The 21531-nt window shown below is 43.7% G+C and overlaps 1 protein-coding gene across 2 annotated transcripts in view; it reads right to left on the bottom strand.

Moving 5' to 3' along the window:
• Positions 1-18584, bottom strand: part of LOC140720575 (butyrophilin subfamily 3 member A3-like) — a 68285-nt gene extending 49701 nt beyond the window's left edge. Inside the window, exons 1-4 of one of the 2 annotated variants that reach the window (XM_073035413.1) lie at positions 18485-18584; positions 17316-17456; positions 9842-9928; positions 3201-3548 (exon numbers count right to left, since the gene is read on the bottom strand). In XM_073035413.1, the coding sequence (XP_072891514.1) occupies positions 3201-3548; positions 9842-9899 (406 nt within the window). In that variant the 5' untranslated portion in view covers positions 9900-9928; positions 17316-17456; positions 18485-18584. Of the gene's footprint in view, positions 1-3200; positions 3549-9841; positions 9929-17315; positions 17733-18484 lie in introns of those variants that run through there. The other variant, XM_073035419.1, reaches the window with a different exon arrangement.
• Between the last annotated feature and the right edge of the window lie 2947 nt (positions 18585-21531).

Here is a 21531-nt window from a genome sequence, read left to right on the forward strand (position 1 = left end):
TTTGCGCACATCACTCCCTAATTCAGTTTAAGATAGTACACAGGGCGCACATGTCCAAAGATAAACTAGCGAATATTTTTTCTAACATAAGCCCCACCTGTGACAGATGCAACGCTGAGGTGGCTACTCTAACTCATATGTTTTGGTCCTGTGCAAAGTTAAACAATTTTTGGAGGGATGTTTTTAGAACGTTATCAAAAGTTATAGGTGTGGACTTACAACCTAACTCACTTACAGCAATTTTTGGGATTATTCCAAAGGAAACAGGAAGTGTTCCCGTTTCCTCTAAACATGTGATAGCCTTTTCAACCTTACTGGCTCGGAGAGCTATCTTGTTATACTGGAAAGATTCTAATCCACCTACTGTTTTTCATTGGCTCTCCTCCATTATGTCCTGCTTAAGTTTGGAGAAAATTAGAAGCCGGACGTTTGACATATCTTTTAATTTTGAACAAGTCTGGTGATCTTTTATTCAATATTTTCATTTGATTTAATTTTTTTCCTCTTTTTTATTTTTTTAGATAAACGTTTTTTTTGTTTTTTGTTTTGTTTTTGTCCCTTGTCATTCATAAAGGTTCAGAACTGAATAGAAGGATGTTTTCTTTTTTCTTTTTTAATTTTATCCTCAAATGGACTGCCCAGTCTCTTTTTTCTTTGTTTTGGGTTAGGTTAGTGTTTTTTTCCTTTATCAAAAATTTCCAATTTTTTTTTCCTATGATCTGTCAGGAGGAGTTCTGGTTTCTATGACTTTGATAGTATATATCCCTTTCGTTGTTTGTACACTTTTTGCAGCATGTGTTTCTTATAACTTCTCCTCTGATTTGTATCCTTTTTTTGTTTAAAACCAATAAAAAAGATTGAATTTTTTTTTTAAAAAGTACCCCTGTGGCCATCCACCACAACACCAGGTACTTTGGTTACTGTGCCAAGTGGTGACCTAGCAGAAGAGAAGGTGGGGGGAGGGGGCAGTAGAAGAGGCAACTTGTGGTGATAGGGGATACTTTACTGAGGAGAATGGAAAAGAGGTTCGGTGGATGAAAACAAGATTCCTGGATGTTATGTTGCATCCTCGGTGACAAGCTCCGGGACATCTTGGATCGAGTCCTCAGCATTCCAAAGTGGGATGGTCAACAGCCAGAGGTTGTGGTCCATGTCGGTACCAATGACATAGGCAGGAAGTGTGATGCTGTTCTCAGGAAGTTAGGTGCCAAGTTAAAGGGCAGGACTTCCTGGGTTCTGACTGCAGGATTGCTATGCATGCCATACACTATTGAGAACAAAAATATGAAGATTACTCCCTTTAACTCATGGCTAAGGAGTTGGTGCAGGAGGAAGGACACAAGATATTTGGATCATTAGGCTCTCTTCTAGGGAAGGTGGGACCTGCACAAAAGAGACGGACTGTACTGGAGGTGGAGGAGGTCTACCATCCTCGCAGGAAGGTTTGCTCGTGCTTCACACGGTGGTGGGGGGAGGGTGTGTGGGGAACAGGGGAGGAGTGGGCAGGGTGGTTTAAATTGGAGTTGTAGTGGATGTTGTCTACAATGACCTTAGTAAGGTGTTTGACAAGATCCTACATGGGAGGTTGGTCAAGACCGTTCAGTCATTCAGTGTTCAAGATGAGGTAGTAAATTGGAATAGACACTGGCTCTGTAGGGGAAACCAGAGCTTGGTAGTAGAGTGTTGCCTCTTTGGCTGGAGGCCTGTGCCTAGTGGAGTGCCACAGTGATCAGTGCTGGGTACGTTGTTGTTTGTCATCACTCTCAATGAGCTAGATGATAATGTGGTTAACTGGATCAGCAAATTTACAGATGACACCAAAACTGGGGGTGTAGTGGACAATGAGGAAGACTATCATGGCTTGCAGCAGGATCTGGACCAGCTGAAAAATGAAATGAAATATGGCAGGTGGTATTTAATACAGGCAGGTGCAAAGTGTTGATCTTCATCAGACCAATCAGGATAGGTCTCACACAGTAAACGACAGGAACCTGAAGATTGTGGTAGAACAATGGAATCTGGGAAGACAGTTCCAGAATTTGCTGAAAGCAGTATCAGGGGTCACCAGGGTCACTAAGAAAATTTTTGGCACATTGGCCTTTATAAATCAAAATATTGACTACAGGAGATGGATTGCCGTGTTGAAGTTGTATAATTTGGAGTATTGTGTACAGTTTTAGTCACCCACCTACAGGAAAAATGTAAATAAGTTTGAGAAAATGCAGAAAAAATTTACAAGAATGTTGCCAGGTCTGTAGGATCTGAGTTACAAGGACAGAGTGAATAGGTTAGGACTTTATGCCTTGGAACGCAGAAGACCTGAGAGGAGATTTGACAGAGAGATTCAATATTATGAGGCATATAGAGAGGGTAAATGCAAGCAGTCTTTTTCCATTGAGGTTGTGTGAGACTACAATCAGAGTTCATGGGTTAAGGGTGAAAGGTGAAAAGTTTAATGGTCTCATGAGGGGAAAATTCTTCACTCGGAGGTTCGTGAGAGTGTGGAACAAGCTGCCAACACAAGCAGAGCATGCAAGGTCAATTTCAATGTTTAAGAGAAGTTTGGTTAGGGACTGTACATGGTTGGCAGGGGTGTGGAGGGCCATGGTCCCAGTGCAAGTCAATGGGGGTAGGCAATTTAAATGATCCAGCATGGACTACATGGGCCAAAGGGCCTGTTTCTGTGTTGGACTTTTCTATGACTCTGTGACTAAGGTTTGAGAAGAAACTGAAGAGTTGTGAACAAAGCCTGGTCCTTCATGCAAACCAGAATCTTCCACTGATTCTGTCTACACTTCCCACTGGGTTGGGAAAGCAGCCGATATAATCAATGATCCCACCCACCCTGGTCATTCTCTCTTTTACCCTCTCCCATTGAGCAGAAGATACAAAGCCCCGAGAGAACGAACCACCAGTCTCAAGGGCAGTTTCTATGACACGGTTATCAAACTCCTGAATAGATCTCTCACACACTACCATTTGAACACTTGTACCCCCAGTCTAACTCAATGTAGCCCTCACACCTTATTGTGTAATTGTGTAATTACTTGCACTGTAATTTCTCTGCAACAACAGCACCATATTGCACATTGATTTCATTTTACTACCTCAATATACTCGTGTATGAAATGATCTACCTGGATGGCATGCAAAACAAAAGCTTCCCACTATACCTTGGTAAAAATAGCAATAATACTCACCGAGAACATGCAGTTCAACTGTAGATTGTTTGAAGTCAGTTCTGTCTTCAACTGAACATGTATATTGCCCTTCATCATCTCGCCTTACGTTCTTTATTCTGAGGGAAATGTTTCCTTTGGTGATTTCATCTTTAAACAGTTCTGTCCTTCCTCTGTAATCCTGGTGTTGAGCGAGGGGGTCACCTTGTCCATGTCTGTACACGTGGATGGGTGAGCTGAGACCGGATTTCAGCCACTGCACTGCCATGTTGCTGGCAGAGGTTGGTGGGAGCAGCTCACATTCCAGTACAACATCTTCACCTGCAATGGCTACAAAAGGCTCATCGGGTACAAATAGGATAAAATCACCTGGAGAGAAATAATTGATAAGACAAGGAACCCATATTGAACATTGATGAGGAACTTGTTACCCAATATACAGTTCAACTACAACACAACCAGGACTGTGAACTCAAATGAAAAGAATCTCAGCAAGTATTACGATATTGATTACATACCATGAAATAGAAATGGGCAAGTTGGTTGCTGGTTTGTATATAAATTTACTACGGATTATAATAACAATGTTATTATATTGGTTCTGCCCCTGCTTCTACCCCATCCCCTCGAACCATCAAAATAGTTTTGGCATCCCACAGAGCACTGGGGTGGAAAATAACATCCCACAGCTACTCCACCGCAACCCACCCAACAAGCATGAAGAAAGGGGTGGTTTGGGTCTGAGGGTGGGTAATGGTGTGGGTGGAACTCAGCACGGAAATCTCTATGTGAAATCCAGCCAGGTGGCAGCTGGACAGAAAAGCCCAAATTACAAACAAGAAAATTGATGAGAAAAGTTTATTGCATTCCAAGTGCTCAAAGTCCAACTTTTGAGGGTTGAAGTACCAACTTTATATTGATATTGTCCAGTCATCATTTTTTTTATATAAACTGCAAAAACTTGAGGCCCCATCACTACTCCCAATCAAACATCACTCCTGGTATCTTGAGGCTCCATCACTACTCTCAATCAAACATCACTCCTGGTATCTTGAGGCTCCATCACTATTCCCAATGAAACATCATTCCTGGGATGATCTTGTGACTCCATCACTACTCCCAATCGAATATCACTCCTGGTATCTTGAGGCCCCATCACTACTCTCAATCGAACATGATGACACAGAGGTTGGAGGTGTTGTGGATAGTGTGGAGGGCTGTCAGAGGTTACAACAGGACATCCATAGGATGCAAAACTGGGCTGAGAAATGGCAGATGGGGTTCAAGCCAGATATGTTTGAGGTGGTTCATTTTGGTAGGTCAAATATGATAGCAGAATATAGTATTAATGGTAAGACTCTTGGCAGTTTGGAGGATCAGAGGGATCGGTGTCCGAGTCCATTGAACACTCAAAGCAGCTGCACAGGTTGTCTCTGTGTTAAGCAGGCATACAGTGTATTGACCTTCATCAATCGTTTGCAGGTTTCTCAGCCAGGATTCCGCAAGAGATCATGATGTTAAAAAAATATATCGTTTTTTGAACTTCGCGCAATGCGTGATGCTAGCACTCACAGTGGTGGGCAGTGACCGAGCAGCCCCATTGGCAACCTCAGCCCAGTATGGCAGTGCGCAGTAGGACAGTGTTTATTTGGTTGAGTCCATTCTGTTTTTGACGTGAGATCTGGAGGCCATTGATGATTGGTGAGAGCACGGAGAAGTGGACTGTAGGCATGACCTCACTCGACTTCCCCTTACACACCAACAACTGACTTTTGGGAGTGAACAAACTACAGGCGAAGTAGAAAATTTGGAGGGAAATTTTCACTCTGAAGTTGGTCCAGTGTGGCAATCTCTGAAGAGGAGGTGTGAGATGGAAGAGGATGCTTGGCCTAGGCCTATGGTCATTTCTGATAAGGTTAATGAAGCAGAATTACAATCTTCTGAGTCATTTCATTGCGGTAGTGCAACAGTGGACAGACAAAAGTCCGTTTATACAGTGAGAGCTGCTCATCAATGGGTTTTACATGGACTGGTGATCCACGTTGTCCTATTCAATTGAGCCTAGTGTTACGACTGTGCCCCAACTCTGAGGGGCCGAAGGGTACAAAGTAGCCCCCTCCTTCTTGAGAATTGCAAGATCGCTATTTATGCGGGTCTGGGACCCAGGAAATGAGAGAGAGACACGCAGAATCCACAAGGGGTTTGAAATGTCCTGGCCCCTGAGCGATACAAAGCCACGGAAAACGGCCATTGTCTCTTGGAGACGGAATTGTGTATTGAGTACTGTACTATTTATTTGAAGCCCTCAGGGAATGACCAAAGTGGGCTGGTTGAGGGATGGCATCATTACAACCTGATTGACATCTGAGACCCCGTGAGTAAGGATAAAAGGTCTGGGGAACAACCCCTTTAGACGCACCAGGAGAAACGCTAGAAATCCCGTGACAGCGTTTAATAGCGACAGCCGGTGGAGGGCCCATGTGTGTCCTTTCCTGTCGCCGGGATTGGGGCCTTACCACGGAAGACGGCTTAGCTAAAGAAGAGATCACCACCAACGAAATTTTGCAGGATCGACATCATAAAAAGGAAAAGACTGGTAAGTTCTAAAAATCCGTCTCTCTTTCCAACCAAAGGCTGCAGCCTGCATGAACTAAAGACACTTTTATATTTCCATCAGACAATACATTATCCCCTCGACAACGATAGAGCTATTTCTTATTATTATTATACCCACGCTTTTAGATTTAGTATTGACGAGATATATTATCTGTATGTTTGCATTGATATTATTTTTGTGTATTTTTATCAATAAATACAGTTAAAAATAGTACCATCAGACTTCAACGGACCTCTCTATCTTTGCTGGTAAGTGACCCAGTTACGGGGTACGTAACACTAGTCTGTGGCAAACAACTTACAAATGCAGCAATGGCTCCAGCAACATTGAAAAGACACTTAACTACAGATCACAGCCATTTGACACATAATTGTGCTGATTATTTTAAACAGCTATTGGAATCTCTAAAAAAAGATTAAAGCTTTGAAAATAAAGTCACTGTCATTTAAAGCATTCAGGAAGCATGTTATTAAGTAATTTTAAGACCAGATCACTGAAGAATGTTTAAAGAACTGTGTGAAACCCAGGACAAAGAGCACACCGATCTCCTGCTACATACAGAAATCTGGTGGCTGAGCAGAGGAAGAGAGCACAACAGGGTGTCTGAGTGAAAGGCGAATTGCAGGTGTACTTTGTAGAAAATAGTAGGCCAGATTTTGCTGAGTGCTTTGAAGATGAAGAATGGCTTCAGAAACTAGCCTACTTAACAGACATTTTTTCATCATATGAACCAGTTGAGCAAGGCTCTGCAATGTCCTGGAGAAAATGTTCCGACTTCAAGTGACAAGTTTCTTGGATTTAAAAGGAAACTGAATCCTTTGAAAAATCACATTGCAGAAAAAAAAACCTTGATGTGTTTCCACTGCTGTTTGGGCTTGAGAGTGAGAACGGATATCAGAAAGTCTTGACTCTTATTGAAAACCACCTGGAAGAACTGCAGAACAAAATTGAACAGTCATTTCTCTCCATTTCAACACAAGAGTATGACTGGTTGAGGGAACCTTTCTCTGAATCTTCTGCTCAGCCTGAGAACCTGACTTTGAGAGAAGAGGATGAACTTTGTGAGCTGCACTCTGATCATGCACTCGAGATTAGATTTACTGACCTGACCCTGGACAAGTTCTGGATTTCTGAAGAAGAGTATCCTGCCATTCATCGGAAAGCAATGAACATTTTGCTGCAGTTTTCAACCTCTTACACATGTGAGCAAGCTTTTCCTTGCTGAACAAGCAACAAGAGCAAGGATAAAAATCATCTCACTTCAGTTGAAGGTGAAATCCATGTGTGCTATCTTAGGTTTGACCCAGAGTTGAAAAAAAATTGTTTGCCTTATGAGTTTTTAAAAGTTATGGAAGGGAAAGAAAGATTAATTCCAAGAAAGGTAAACTAAGCTTAACTGTCTGTTTTCTTTTCAAGAAAGGTCAGTTAAAAATACATTCTCTATTCAAAAGAGCATTGACAATTATTTTTGAATTATTTTATCTACAACCTACTGATCACACTAAGGTACCATGAGCTGTAGATATAATTTTTATGCAGGGGTTCCTGGAGACATAAAAAATATTTCACAGTTCCTCCAGGGAAAAAGTTTGAGAAAGGCTGCTGTAAATATCTACATGACAATTTCCCTCTGTGTCCGATTGCTTGGTGATATATAGCAGAATTAGGCAGATGCAAGTTCCTGATGACAAGTTACCAACACACTCTGGAATTTAGCAGAGATGGTTCCTCACACCACAGCGTATCCCCACAGTCCAATGGCCTATGTGAGTGGTTTCACCGCTCCTGAAAGGCTGCTCTGAGGGCTCCCTGACCTATGGGTGTTGGCAGGATCATCTCCCGTGGGTCCTCCTGGGGCTCAGAACAACTCCAAGAAGACCTGCAGTCATCCATGGTTGTTGGTATAAGGGCAGACATTCCGAGTGCCAGGTGAATTCATTCCTGACACCATGACTGCCTTGTCGACCATTCAAAGCGTTCCACCCTCCTCAGTAAATTCAATTCCTTTCCACCTATTCCTACCTCCCATCATGGTGTACAGCTCTCTTGGATTCCTACTGACCTACATTCTGCCTCATTTGAGTTTGTCCGCCATGATGCACACTAACATTCCCTTAGGCCCCTAACGATTGTCCGCTCCACGTTTTGGAATGGGGAGAAAAGACCGTTATCACAGATAAGAGGGGTAAACTGGAATATATTTCAGCAGATCACCTTAAACCAACCCACCAGGATTTGGAGGATTCTGCTACCATGCACCTGGTGTCACAACATGACCATGAGTATGTCAACACTCCTCTGGAGGAGCTGAGGCACCTGCTGTTCCTCCTCCCATGGAACACAGAACCTGAGCTGGGCGGCTCGTCCAAACTCCGGACAGGTTCACAATGATGGTTTTAGTGAACTATGGGGAGGGGGGTGTTGTAGGGTAATGTAATTAGAGGAAATATACATAATTAACAACCACCAACATTGAGTTGGATCTTCACTTTGAAAGGCCGGTCTGACTTAATTCCTGACTTGTTATTCATGGCCTGTTTAACATTCCTTTACAGATATCATATCATTTATACGCCATGAATTTGGCACAGAGCCTAATGATGACCCGGCCTCACAAATATTGCTGGATGCAAACCAAACTTTGCTTCCTCAATTTACAAGATTGGTATCTGGGAGTACAGTTAGACGAGAAGCTAGACTGGACTGCCAACACAGATGCCTTGTGCAGGAAGGCACAGAGTCGACTGTACTTCCTTAGAAGGTTGGCGTCATTCAATGTCTGTAGTGAGATGCTGAAGATGTTCTATAGGTCAGTTGTGGAGAGCGCCCTCTTCTTTGTGGTGGCGTGTTGGGGAGGAAGCATTAAGAAGAGGGACGCCTCACGTCTTAATAAGCTGGTAAGGAAGGCGGGCTCTGTCATGGGCAAAGTACTGGAGAGTTTAACATCGGTAGCTGAGCGAAGGGCACTGAGTAGGCTACGGTCAATTATGGAAAACTCTGAACATCCTCTACATAGCACCATCCAGAGACAGAGAAGCAGTTTCAGCGACAGGTTACTATCGATGCAATGCTCCTCAGACAGGATGAAGAGGTCAATACTCCCCAATGCCATTAGGCTTTACAATTCAACCGCCAGGACTTAAGAACTTTTAAAAGCTATTATTAATGCTTTTTGAGATAGTGATTTAGATGCATATCATATTTTTACTGAGTTAAGTATTGTATGTAATTAGTTTTGCTAAAACAAGTGTATGGGACATTGGAAAAAATGTTGAATTTCCCCATGGGGATGAATAAAGTATCTATCTATCTATCTATCTATCAATTATTCTTGAGGATGTGCTGATGTTTTCGTTCTTTAAACTGTCCCGTTGCTTCTGGTGATGGCCTCCCAGTGTTTCTGGCGAGGGTGTTCCCCCATTCAGACACTGCTGGGGAAGGGATTCCTATACAGGGTGTGTCCGATCCACCAAACGCAATGCTGGTAAAAGGGGAAAGACCCAGCAAGGAATCGTAGGAATCCAGGACCACTGCAGTCCCGATGAAGGGTCTCAGCCCGAAACAGTGACTTCTAATTCTTCTCCATAGATGCTGCCTGACCTGTCAGAATTCCTCCAACATTTGCTGAGTTACTCTGGATTTCCAGTACCCGCAGAATTGTGTGTCTGCGTGTCTGTGTCTGTGTGTGCGTGTGTTTGTCGGCACATGTGTGTGTCTAGATGTTTATTGGGAGTTGTAACAGTAATGATTAGATACACACCAAAAACTAAACTCAATGCTCATACATTTCATCTATCTCACAAATTAATTCATATGAAAATAATTTATATTTTGTACCAAATAAGAGGCACTTGAAAACTTTTTTTGTAATTACAGACATCTATAATCTCACTTTCAAGGAGAGGAATGGGACATTCATTTATTGCAATTAAGTAGTGTGGACAACTTCATAAGGTAATAAATATACAAAGCTTCAAATTCTGATTCCATGTGTCTACTCTGTGAGATAAAGAAGCATAATCAAACAAGATTTTGTGATAATTACCCTGGAGTGAGATGAGAATCCCGTTCAGTAACAGCAGAGTGCAGAGAATCACTCTCATCTCAGCAGAAGAGTCGAGAGGCTGAGAAGCTGGGAGAAGGGGAGGGGTTGTGGGGTTATGGAGTAAGTGAGGGGGGGAGAGAGAGAGAGAGATGTTAGTCCTGTCATTTGGGGGAAGCTGTGAGCATCCCCTCCCCCACTGTCCTCAGCTCCAATGTTCACCAACCCCACTCCCATTAACCTGTGAAAAATGCCCTTGGCCTCTCCACACAAGGTGGGAACAAGTTACTGGGCAAAGGGACACCAGGTTCAGCACGGAACACCCCACTTCACCTTAGAAATGTAGAAAACATTTCTAACCAACAAACTTGATTTAAAATAGTCAAATTATTGTCAAGGTTTCAATAATTAGATTTGTAAAGTGTATTTACATAATTCAGAACAATATAATGTTCAGTAATATAAAGGTACAATCATCACAGTATCATATTAGTAAAAATATTGTTCCTGTACATGTTTAAACCAGTTGTTTGTGAAGATTCAACAACACTCTGACCAGCGCTGGGCTAGTCCAATGGGAATTGTAGCTGGGAAATGTTGCTGAGGAGCTGTCAGGAAGTTTGGGATTCCTGTTCCCTCCTGTGTGGAGAGTTTATTCATCATATATGCCACAAAAGCACTAGATCCTTTTAACTAGCATATTTGATTGACTTTGATGGATTTAGAAAATGGAACAGGATGGAAACAGGCCAGTTGGTCCACAAAGTCTGTGTTAACACCAAACACCCATTGACATTAATCCTTCCCTCATTCATTTTATTCTCCCCACATTCACATCAACTCCCCAAATGTTCCTCTGGTCATTACAGTATTTACAGCAACCAATTAGCCTACCAATCTGAGAGTTTATGGGATGCATGAGGAAGCTAAGCATGCAGGGCAATCCTGCATAGTCACAGAGAAAATGTGTAAACTCCACAAACAAGGCTTGAGGTCAGGATCACAACTTGGTCATTTAATCTCTGAACCAATAATACCATATGAGCCACAAAGTTTGTCATGACCAACACATGCAGCAAGATTTCTCACAAAGGGCCAGCAAGTGATGGAGCAACTGAAAAACCAGGCTGCGAACAGTGGCAGAGTACAATCAAGACTTCCACTGTCAAAAATTGCACTTAATGTATTTTGTGTTATTTCTTGCTTTCTATAAAACATGCACAAGGAGAAATTCCCCCACAGTTTAAACAAATGGAGAAGTATTGATTAACTCCAGAAGAGTTAAGTGCACTCTAGGCTTTTAATACATGGCAGAGAATAAAGGGTAAAATTGTGGAAACAAAAGACAACGTTGAAAAAATTGTTCATTTCAACAACTTGCTGTTGTTCAGAAGTGGAATATTATATACAAGTAAATATATTGTGGTGTATACCAAATTTCTGAAGAATTCAGCGGGCCAGACAACATTTGCAAAGAAAAAGAGTCAATGTTTTGGTCCAAGGACCTTTCATCAGAATGGCAAAAATAAGACGACAAGTTTGCTTTAAGTTGCAAAGTCCTGTAAAATGGAGAGAAGGTATAATGACTGTGATAGGGTGCAGACCAGGGCTGTTATCAGAACTATTACTGAAAAAACAGTTAATACTATCAAAAGGGAGAGAAACACCAGCGTTAAATTCCTGATGGCTGATATGAATGAGGAGTATCTGTATGATAATGATAAGGGGCTGTGTCTAGATTCACAGAGCAGCTTCACTGTGGTAATCTGGGAGTTTGAAAACACAGACGCCAGTGGGGCATGGTATTAAACTGGATTCACATTAAACTCAGAAAGGATATTCAGCTCAAAAAGGGAGGAAAGTGTTTGACCCCCACCAAATGGAGTAGCCCCCACACACACACCCAAATTTAAAGGATTTCAATGTGAAGATCCATGTGGAAGTACAAGCCACTCACACCTTCCACAAGACCCAAACTCTTCTCCAGATCTCAAAAGAAGCAGTTGTGCATGAACTGGGCTGTCTGAAGAGACATGGTATTCTGTCCCATTTGAGCTGTGATTGGGCGGCTCCTATTTCCAGTCATTCCAATGCAGGGTGAAACTGTGATGCTGTGGGACTAAATTGCTACATGAATGTTCATACACATAACTCAATTTTAATGCAACCTTGACAGGCGATTGAATTCAGTAAGATGAATTCATCCATCACTGAACAGCAGATGGGCCTGAATCCAGTGACTGACATGTCCCACAATTAACACACACAAAGGGCGTGTGGAGGTTAAACAGCACCAGAGTTTATGCACTGTACTACAGATGAGATTTTGGATCAGCTGATTATGTTCTTTGCTTCATCTGTGAAATCCTGGTTTCAGTATGGAGCTACCAGGAGTAGTGACGGTCAGACTGTAGTCTTAATGGAATCAGTGTCAGCATGCAAAATGCCAATTTCCACAAATATTAAAGCATTACGTGGCATGTCAAACTGATGCTCAAGTTCAAGGCCTCAGAGCAAAGTCGATGCAATTATCAAAGTCCCACCTTCAGCTGATGCAGCCGAACTCAGGTCAGTCTTGAGTTTGTTGAATTATTAGATGTCAACCTTCATGCAACCATTTCAGAAGTCAATGTGACCAGAGGCCAGATAGAGTTAGTCCCCTGCATTGCAGAAAAGCACTAACTTTTACAGGTGACTGGCACACTACAGTTCAGAGATGTGTTGCTAAGGCCATCAGCAAACAAATTTTCCAAATAAACAATGTGGAATCATGTCCTTTCAAAAAGCTTAGATTTAATCTCAATAGGGAAGAGCAATATCCTGAATTGTGACCTTTTGATAAGAAGGATCAGCAATTTACAGATCAGGACTGTATCCAGTGGGGTTCTCCATTTGGATTCTCTGAGGTTGAGGAAAGAGTTACTGAGTATCACCCTCATATTTCAGACCAACTCTTGGCCATGACTAGATCAAGATGGAGAATTTGAGAGTCAGTGTTTGGTCAAGCTGCTGAAAATCCACCTCTCCAAGCAACTCCATGTGTGGAACTACCTGCGGACAAACAACGTCTGCCGGTCACAATTTGTGTTCACTCAAAATGTCTGGAAAAGCTTCCCACAGACTGACTGTGACTAACAGGACTGAGAGTCCTGGGAGACAATTGCTTGCAACTTTTAGATTATAAAGAGTAATGGTGCTGCTTCTTCACTTCAATCAATGACACTGGCTCCATGCTGACCTGTCTGGGACTGTCTGTTGGGAGTTGCACAGTCTGAGACTGATGGGTTTCCCCTGGGAGCTCCAGTGCCCTCCCACATCCCAGAGTTGGGTTGGTTGATAGGTTAATTGGCTGCTGTAAATTCCCCTTCTTCATTTGGCACCCAACAGTAATAAGTTTCCGTGGAAATAACAGGGAAATTGACCAAATGTCACTGCTGTTGGATTCCACGCAGACTCCCTGGCCCAAATGGCCTCCCCTCGTAACAAATAAAATATGAGGTTCAGAAAATTCAAATCTCACTTTAGTCAGTAAAACAGGACATTAAGACAATCATCCCAAACAGTCTGTTGGTGTACATGCTTCATGGCATCCTCCTCTTCTCAGCACACAATATCCAGTTCAATTCTAACCATCAATCTCCTGTATGAGATTCTAAAGATCTCCAACAAGACCCTGTCCCAAACTCCGACTGAATCAATAGGTGATGGAAATATGAAATGTGTAACAAGACAGCCCTGGAAACACACAAATAACAACAGTGAAAGCGGAGGGAGGAGTGGGATCTCTCCAACGAACTGTGCAGTTTGCCCCGACACCCAGACCCGGGAAGCCCCCACAGCCCTGCCAATGAGTTTCAGCGCGGGGAACAGAAAGTTTCCCTCCTTCCTCCTTCCTCCTTCCAGCCAGTTAGTGCCCGTCTGAAAGCTGTCACAGAAGAGGCTGAAGAGCAAGGCTTCAGAAATTAGGACCACAAAGAGGTGGTCGCTGGAGACAGAGGAGCTGCTACAGGATTGCTTTGAGTCAGCAGGCTGGGCCCTGTTCAAGGACTCATTTGTGGATATGAATGAATACACCATGGTTGTCATGGAGTTTGTAAAAAGCAGCTGTGTCACCACGAAATTGCTCATAATAACTCATGTTCTTGATAGTTATTGCTCATTTATTATAAGACCATAAGATATAGGAGCAGAATTAGGCCATTTGGCCCATCAAGTCTCCTCCACTACTCAATCACGGCTGATCCTCTTTTTTCCTTCCTCAACCCCATTCCTCGACCTTCTCCCCGTAACCTTTGATCCCATGGCCAATCAACAACCTATCAATCTCTGGCTTAAATACACCCAATGACCTGGCCTCCACGACGATATGTGGTAACAAATTCCACAGATGCATCACCCTCTGGCTGAAGAAAATTCTCCACATCTCTGTTTTGCATCGGCACTCCTCTATACTGAGGCTGTCCCTGCTTGTCCTGGACTCCCCCACCATGGGAAACATCCTTTCCACATCCACGCTGTCTTGGTCTTTCAACATTCGAAAGGTTTCAATGAGATTCCCCACCCTCCATCCTTCTTAATTCCAGCAAGTACAGACCAAGAGCTATCAAACGTTCCTCGTATGATATTTCTTTCTTTTTGTATTTACAGAGATCATTGTATTTTGCACACTGGTTCAATGCCCTATCAGTGTGTTCAACCAGTTACAGCTACTATTCTATGGTTTTATTGAACATGGACACTCGAAAATGAATCAGTGTTGTATATGGTGAAATATGTACTTCAATAATAAATATATTTTGAACTTTGAAAGTCACTGCTGTAAATAAACAAACACCAGGATCCATCCAGTTTTCAAAGGGAGATTGCAAAGGGAGTGGAAAGGGCATCTAATAAGGGTAATGTCACAACTGTAATGGGGCACTTCAATATGTAAGGGGATTGGGAAAATCAGGTTGGTGTGGGCTCGCAAGAAAGGGAATTTGTTGAATGCCTACAAGACAACTTTTTAGAGCAACTTGTGCTTAAGCCTACAATGGGAAAGGCTATCTTTGATTGGGTGTTATTTAATAATCCAGATTTTATTATGGCGCTTAAGGTAAAGGAATACTTTGGAGGTAGTGATCATAATATGATTGAATTCATATTGCAATTTGAGAGGGAGAAGCATAACTCAGGTGTATCAGTATCACAATGGAATAAAGGGAATTACAGAGGCATGAGAGAGGAGCTCGCCCAGGTGGATTGGAGGAGGATACTGGCAGGGATGACAACAGAGCAGAGGTGGCTGAAGTTTCTGCGAATAGTGCACAAGGCACAGGATAGATATGTCCCTCAGAAGAAGTAGCTCTGAAATGGCAGGGGTAGTCAACTGTGGCTGATAAGGGAAGTTAAGGATGGCATAAAAGCCAAGGAAAGGGCAAAAGTGAGTGGGAAATTGTATGACTGGGAAGTTTTCAAAATCTAACAAAAGGCAATTTAAAAAGCCATAAGGGAAAAGATGAAACACGAGGGCAAACTAACCAATGACATAAAGCAGGATACTAATGGAGTTGATACTGGGCCACTGGAAAATGATGCTGGTGAGGTAGTAATGAGGGACAAAGAAATGGCAGATGAACTTAATGAGTTCTTTGCATCAATCTTCACTGTGCCAGACACTAGCAGTGTGCCAGAGGTCCACGAGTGTCAGGGAGCAATAGTGAGTGTCATTAGTATTACAAAGGAAAAAGTGCTGGCAAACTCAAAGATTTTAATGCGGATAAGTCACCTGGACCAGATGGACAATATCCCAGAACCCTGAGAGAGGTTGCTGCAGAGACAGCAGACATGATCTTTCAAGAATCACTTGATTCTGGCATGGTTGCAGAGGACTGGAGAATTGCAACTGTCACTCCACTCTTTCAGAAGGGAGGAAGGCAAAAGAAAGGAAATGATAGGCCAGTTAGCCTGACCTCAGTGGTTGGGAAAGGGTTGGAGTTTATTATTAAGAATGAAGTTTCAGGGTACCTGGAGACTAATGATAAAATAAGTCAAAGTCAGCATGGTTTTTGTAAAGGGAAATCTTTGCTGACAATCTGTTAAGAGTCTTTGAGGAAGTAACAAGCAGGGTGGACAAATGAGAGGCAGTGGATGTCACTTACAAGAATTTGCAGAAAACATTTGATAAGGTGCCACATATGAGGCTGCTTAACAAGATAAAATCCCATGACATTGCAGGAAAGATACTGACATAGATAGAGGAATGGTTGACAGTCAGAGAAAGGGAATAAAGGGGACCTTTTCTGGTTGGCTGCCAGTGACTAGTGGTGTTCCTCAGGGATCAGTATTGGGACTGCCACTTTTCACATTGTTTATCAATGATTTAGATAATGGAATTGATGGCTTTGTGGCAAAGTTCACAGATGATACAAAAATAGGTGAAGGGGTCGGTAGGGCTGAGGAAGCAATGCGATTGCAGAAGGTCTTGACATATTGAAAGAATGGGCAAAAAAGTGGCAGATGGAATAGTGTTGGGAAATGTATGATAATGCATTTTGGTAAAAGGAACAAAGGTGCAGACTATTATCTGAATGGGGAGAAAATTCAAACATCAGAGGGGCAAAGGGCCTTAGGAGTCCTCATGCAAAAGTCCCCGAAAACAATGCTGTTTTTCATTTCAAGGGGAATACAATATAAAACAAGGAGATAATGCTGAGATAATACCACACTAGTCAGGCTGCAGTGACAGTATTGTCAACAGTTTTGGGCCCCATATCTCAGAATGAGTTGTCATTGGAGAGAGTCCAGAGGAGGTTCACGAGGATGATTCCGGGACTGAAGGGGTTAACATACAAGGAGCGTTTGGCAGCTTTGAGCCTGGACTCACTGGAATTTAGAAGAATGCGGGGAGAGGAGAGGGAATCTCATTGAAAACTACCGAATGCGGAAATGACTCGATAAGGTGGATGTGGAGAGGATGTTCACTGTGATGGGCGTGTCCAGAACGAGAGGGCACAGCCTCAAAATTGAGGGGCGACTTTTCAGAACGGAGACATGGAGGATTTTTTTTGTAGCCAGAGAGTCGTGAATCTCTGGAATGTTCTGTCACAAACTGCCGTGGAGGCCCAGTCTGTGGGTATATTAAAGGCGGAAGTTGATAGTTTCCTGATTGGTCAGGGTATCAAAGGGTGCGGCGAGAAGGCAGAATGTGGGGTTCAGTGGGATCAGGATCACCCATGATGGATTCTGCTCCTTTGTCTTAGGGTCTTAAGGGCTTCCGCCTCCCTGACCGGCCGAGCTCTCGCTCTCCCCATTCTCCGGAGCAGACAGGTTCACCGCTCCCGCTCCGGCTCCGGTAACGAGGCGGAGCCAATCTCGGGATCGTGGGCCGGCCGATAGCGGCGGGTCTCCCTCTCACTGACTGCGCTAGGAAAGAGGAAAGTGACCCACTTTGTCCAGGTGGCTCACGTGGCGTGACCTGTTCCTGAGCCCCACTCACCGGATCAGCTTCATCAGGCGGATCCCCCTCCCCACTCCTGGTGGGGAAGTTTGTAACGAGCGCTCAGCAGTAACGTGGAGTAAGCGACCTCAGAGCAGAACTTTCTCGGTGAGGAGCACCACAAAATCGGCGTCACGGCAGCTGCCAGAGGAAAAATTAAAACTATTGTACTTTTCCGCAAAATGGATGCAGTTAGATGGGCGGGACGGAAAGAGTGAAACTGTGTAGGGGATTGGAGAGGACAATACCAGCCCGACAACTCCCTCTGGTGCTCCTTCCCCTTTTCTTTCTTCTCTGACCTTCTGCCCTCTCCATTAGATTCTCCTTTCTCTAGACCTGTATTTCTTTCACAAATCAATTTCCCAGTTCCTTCATCGCTCCCCCTCCGAGTTTCATCTATCACCGTGTGTTTGTCTTTCCCCTCCCCCCACCTTTTAAACCCACTTTCCGTTTTCTGTCGGGATCGCTCCCTGTGCAACTTCCTTGTGCAATTGTTCCTCCCCTCTGATCTCCCTCCTGGCACTTATCCTTGCAAACGGAACAAGTGCTACACCTGCCCCACAACTCCTCCCTCACTACTATTCAGTGCCCCAAACAGTCCTTCTAGGTGAGGTGACACTTCACCTGTGAGTCTGCTGGGGTTATATACTGTGTCCGGTGCTCCAACTGTGGCCTCCTGTAAATCAGTGAGACCCAACACCAAGCACCTATGTTCCATCAGCCAGAAAAAGCGGGATCTCCCAGTGGCTACCCATTTTAATTCCACTTCCCATTCCCATTCTGATATGTCTATCCGTGAGATCCTCCACTATTGTGATGAGGCCACACTTTGTTGGAGGAATTACACTTTATATTCTGTTTGGGTAGCCTCCAACCTGATGGCATGAACATCATTTCTCAAACCTGATAATAACCCCCTCCCCTTCACCATTTCCCATCCCCTTTTCCCTCTCTCACCTTTTCTCTTTACCCACCCATTGCCTCCCTCTGGTGCTCCTCTCCCCCTCCCCCCTTTTATTTCTTCCATGGCCCTCTGTCTCCTTCACCAATCAACTTTCCAGCTCTTCATCCCTCCCGATTCAGGTTTCACCTCTCACCTTGCATATTTCTCTCCCCCCTCCCCCCCCCCACCACATAAAGCTACTCCTCGGGTTTTTTCCCAGTCCTACCGAAGGGTTTAGGCCCAGAACGTTGACTGTACGCTTTCCGTAGATGCTGCCTGGCCTGCTGAGTTCCTCCAGGATTTTGTGTGTGTTTATGGCCTGTGAGGACTCGCCTGTTTTATTGTTGAAAGTCGAAGTCCGATAAAACTCAAGTTCAGAGGCAGAGTCTGTGTCACGGAACTTGTCAGCGAGGCTGGAAAACAAAAGTTTCTTTGAAATGGCTCCTCACACGTTTAAGCAAGTTTGCCAATTATATCACGGTGAATCCCAGCCGGTGATGAGTCAGTGTACAGGAGTGACACGGTACCTGGCTGAATGGTGCTGAAACAAAGTCAATATACGTCACCATATGCACACCTGAGTTCCATTTTCCTGCAGACACACTCAATAAATCCACCATTGGCACATTAGCACAGTGGTTAGCACGATGCTTTACAGTACAGGCGACCCAGATACAAGGATTTTATATGTTCTCCCCATGACCGAGTGGGTTTCCTCTGGGTGCTCTGGTTTCCACCCACAGACCAACGACAGACCAGTGAGTAGGTTAATTGGGAGGTTAATTCGACATTGTGAACTGTACCATGATTTGGCTAGGATTACATTGGGGCAGTGGGCAGTGTGCTGCTGGGGAGTGTGGCTCGAAGGGCCAGAAGGGCCTATTCTGCACTGTATCTCAATAAATATTTAAATGAATAAATATCCATAGAGAATCAATGAGAGACTGCACCAACTTTGGCATTCAACCAGTGTGCAAACTGTGCAAATAATAATAAATAAGTGACAAATAGTGAGAACATGAGATGAGGAGTCCTTGAAGGTGATCCATAGGTTGTGGGGAACATTTCAAAGATGGGGCAAATGACGTTGTCCACTTTGGTTCAAGAGCCTGATGGTTGAGAGGTGATAATTGATCCTCAACCTGGTGGTGTGAATCCTGAGGCTCCTGTACCTTATCCCTGATGGAAGCAGCAAGAGGAGAACAGGACCTGGGTGGAGGGGTCCCTGACGATGGATGCAGATTTCCTGTGACAGTGGTTCACGTAGATATGCTCACTGGTGGGGAGGACTTACCCGTGATTGACTGGACTATATCCAGTGCGTTTTGTAGGATTTTCTGTTTAAGGGTATTGGTGTTTCCATACTAGGCTCTGATGCAGCCAGTCAATATACTCTCCTCTAACACAAAAGAAATTTGTCAAAGTTGTAGATGTCATAGAAATCTTCATAAACTCCTTTGGAATTAGAGGCGCTGCTGTGCTTTCTTCATAATTGAACTTGCATAGTGGGCCAAGGACAGATCCTCAAAAATATTAATACCGAGGAATTTGCTGACCCTTTCCACTTCTAATCCTCTGATGAGGACTGGCTCTTGGACCTCTGGTTTAATCCTAAAGTCAGGAATCAGCTCTTTGGTCTTGCTGACATTGTGTGAGAGGTTGTTGTTCTGGTGCCACTCAGCCAGATTGTCAATCTCCCTCTTATATGTTGATTCATTATCTGATTCGACCTATGACAGTGATGTCATCAGCAAACTTGAATGTGGCATTGGAGCTGTGCTTAGCCACACATTGTAAAGCGAGTAGACTAAAGGGCTAAGCACTCAGTATTGTGGTGCAACTGTGCTGATGGAAATCCCGAAGGAGATGTTGTTCCCAATCCGGACTGACTGGTCTGTAATTGAGGAAGTTGAGGCTCCAGCTGCAGAAGGAGGAACTGAGAGCACAGTCTGAAGCTCACTGAGGGGAAATTGGTTTTAAGTGCTGAGCTGCAGTCAATAAAGAGAATCTTGATGTATGCATCTTTAGAAGGATGAAAGGGGATCTCATTTTTGCTGTCCAGATGTTCCAGGGTTAATGAGATGAAATTTGCTTTTGCTCCAGTAGGCAAACTTTTTTCCCCTCCTCAACCCCATTCCCAGCCTTCTCCCCGTAACCTTTGATTGCATGTCCAATGAAGAACCTATCAATCTCTGCCTTAAATACACCCAACAACTTGGCCTCCACAGCTGCATGTGTTAACAAATTCCACAAGTTCACCACCCTCTGGCAAAAGAAATTTCTTCGCATCTCCATTTTAAATGGACTCCCCTCTCTCCTGAGTCTGTGCCCTCTTGTCCTGGACTCCCCCACCTGGGGAAATATCCTTTCCACATCTACTCTCTCAGCCTTTCAACCTTTTGAAAAGGTTCCGATGAGATCCCCCTTCAACCTTCTAAATTCCAGTGAGTACAGACCCAGGACCATCAAACATTCCTCATACGATAACTCTTGTGCATCTCCTCTGGATCCTCTCCAATGCAAGAACTATCTTTTGTAGATGAGGATCCCAAAACTGTTCACAATACTCGAGCTGAGGTCTCACCAGTGCCTCAGCATCACATCCTTGCCCTTGTATTCTGGACTTCTTGAATGCTAACGTTGCATTTGCCTTCCTCACCACCAACTCAACCTGCAAGCTAACCTTTAGGGTGTTCTATACAAGGACTCCAAAATCCCTTTTTATTTCAGATTTTTGGAATTTCTCCCTATTTAGAAAATAGACCGCACATTTATTTCTACTACCGAAGTGCATGACCAAGCATTTTCCAACATTGTACTTCATTTGCCCCTTTCTTGGCCATACTCCTAATCTGTATGTCCTTCTGCAGCCTACCTGTTTCCTCAACACCCCTCTACCAAGCATCCTAACATCTGCAGACATGGCAGCAGAGCCATCTATCCCATCATCTAAAGCATTGATATACAGCATAAAAGAAGCGGTCCCCACACTGACCCATGCAGAACACTACTAGTCACTAGCAACCAACCAGAAAAGGATCTTTTTGTTCCCATTCACTGCTTCTTAGCAATCAGCCAATGCTCTGACCACATTAGTAACTTTTCAGTAATTCCATGTGCTCCTAACTTGGTAAGCAGCCTCATGTGTGGCACCTTGTCAAAGACCTTCTGAAAGTCCAAATATACAACACCCCTTTTATCTAAAATACTTGTAATCTCCTCAAAGAATTCCAACAGGTTCACCAGGGAAGATTTTACCTTAACGAAACCATG

Source organism: Hemitrygon akajei, chromosome 2, assembly GCF_048418815.1.
Source record: "Hemitrygon akajei chromosome 2, sHemAka1.3, whole genome shotgun sequence".
NCBI classification, from domain to species: domain Eukaryota; kingdom Metazoa; phylum Chordata; class Chondrichthyes; order Myliobatiformes; family Dasyatidae; genus Hemitrygon; species Hemitrygon akajei.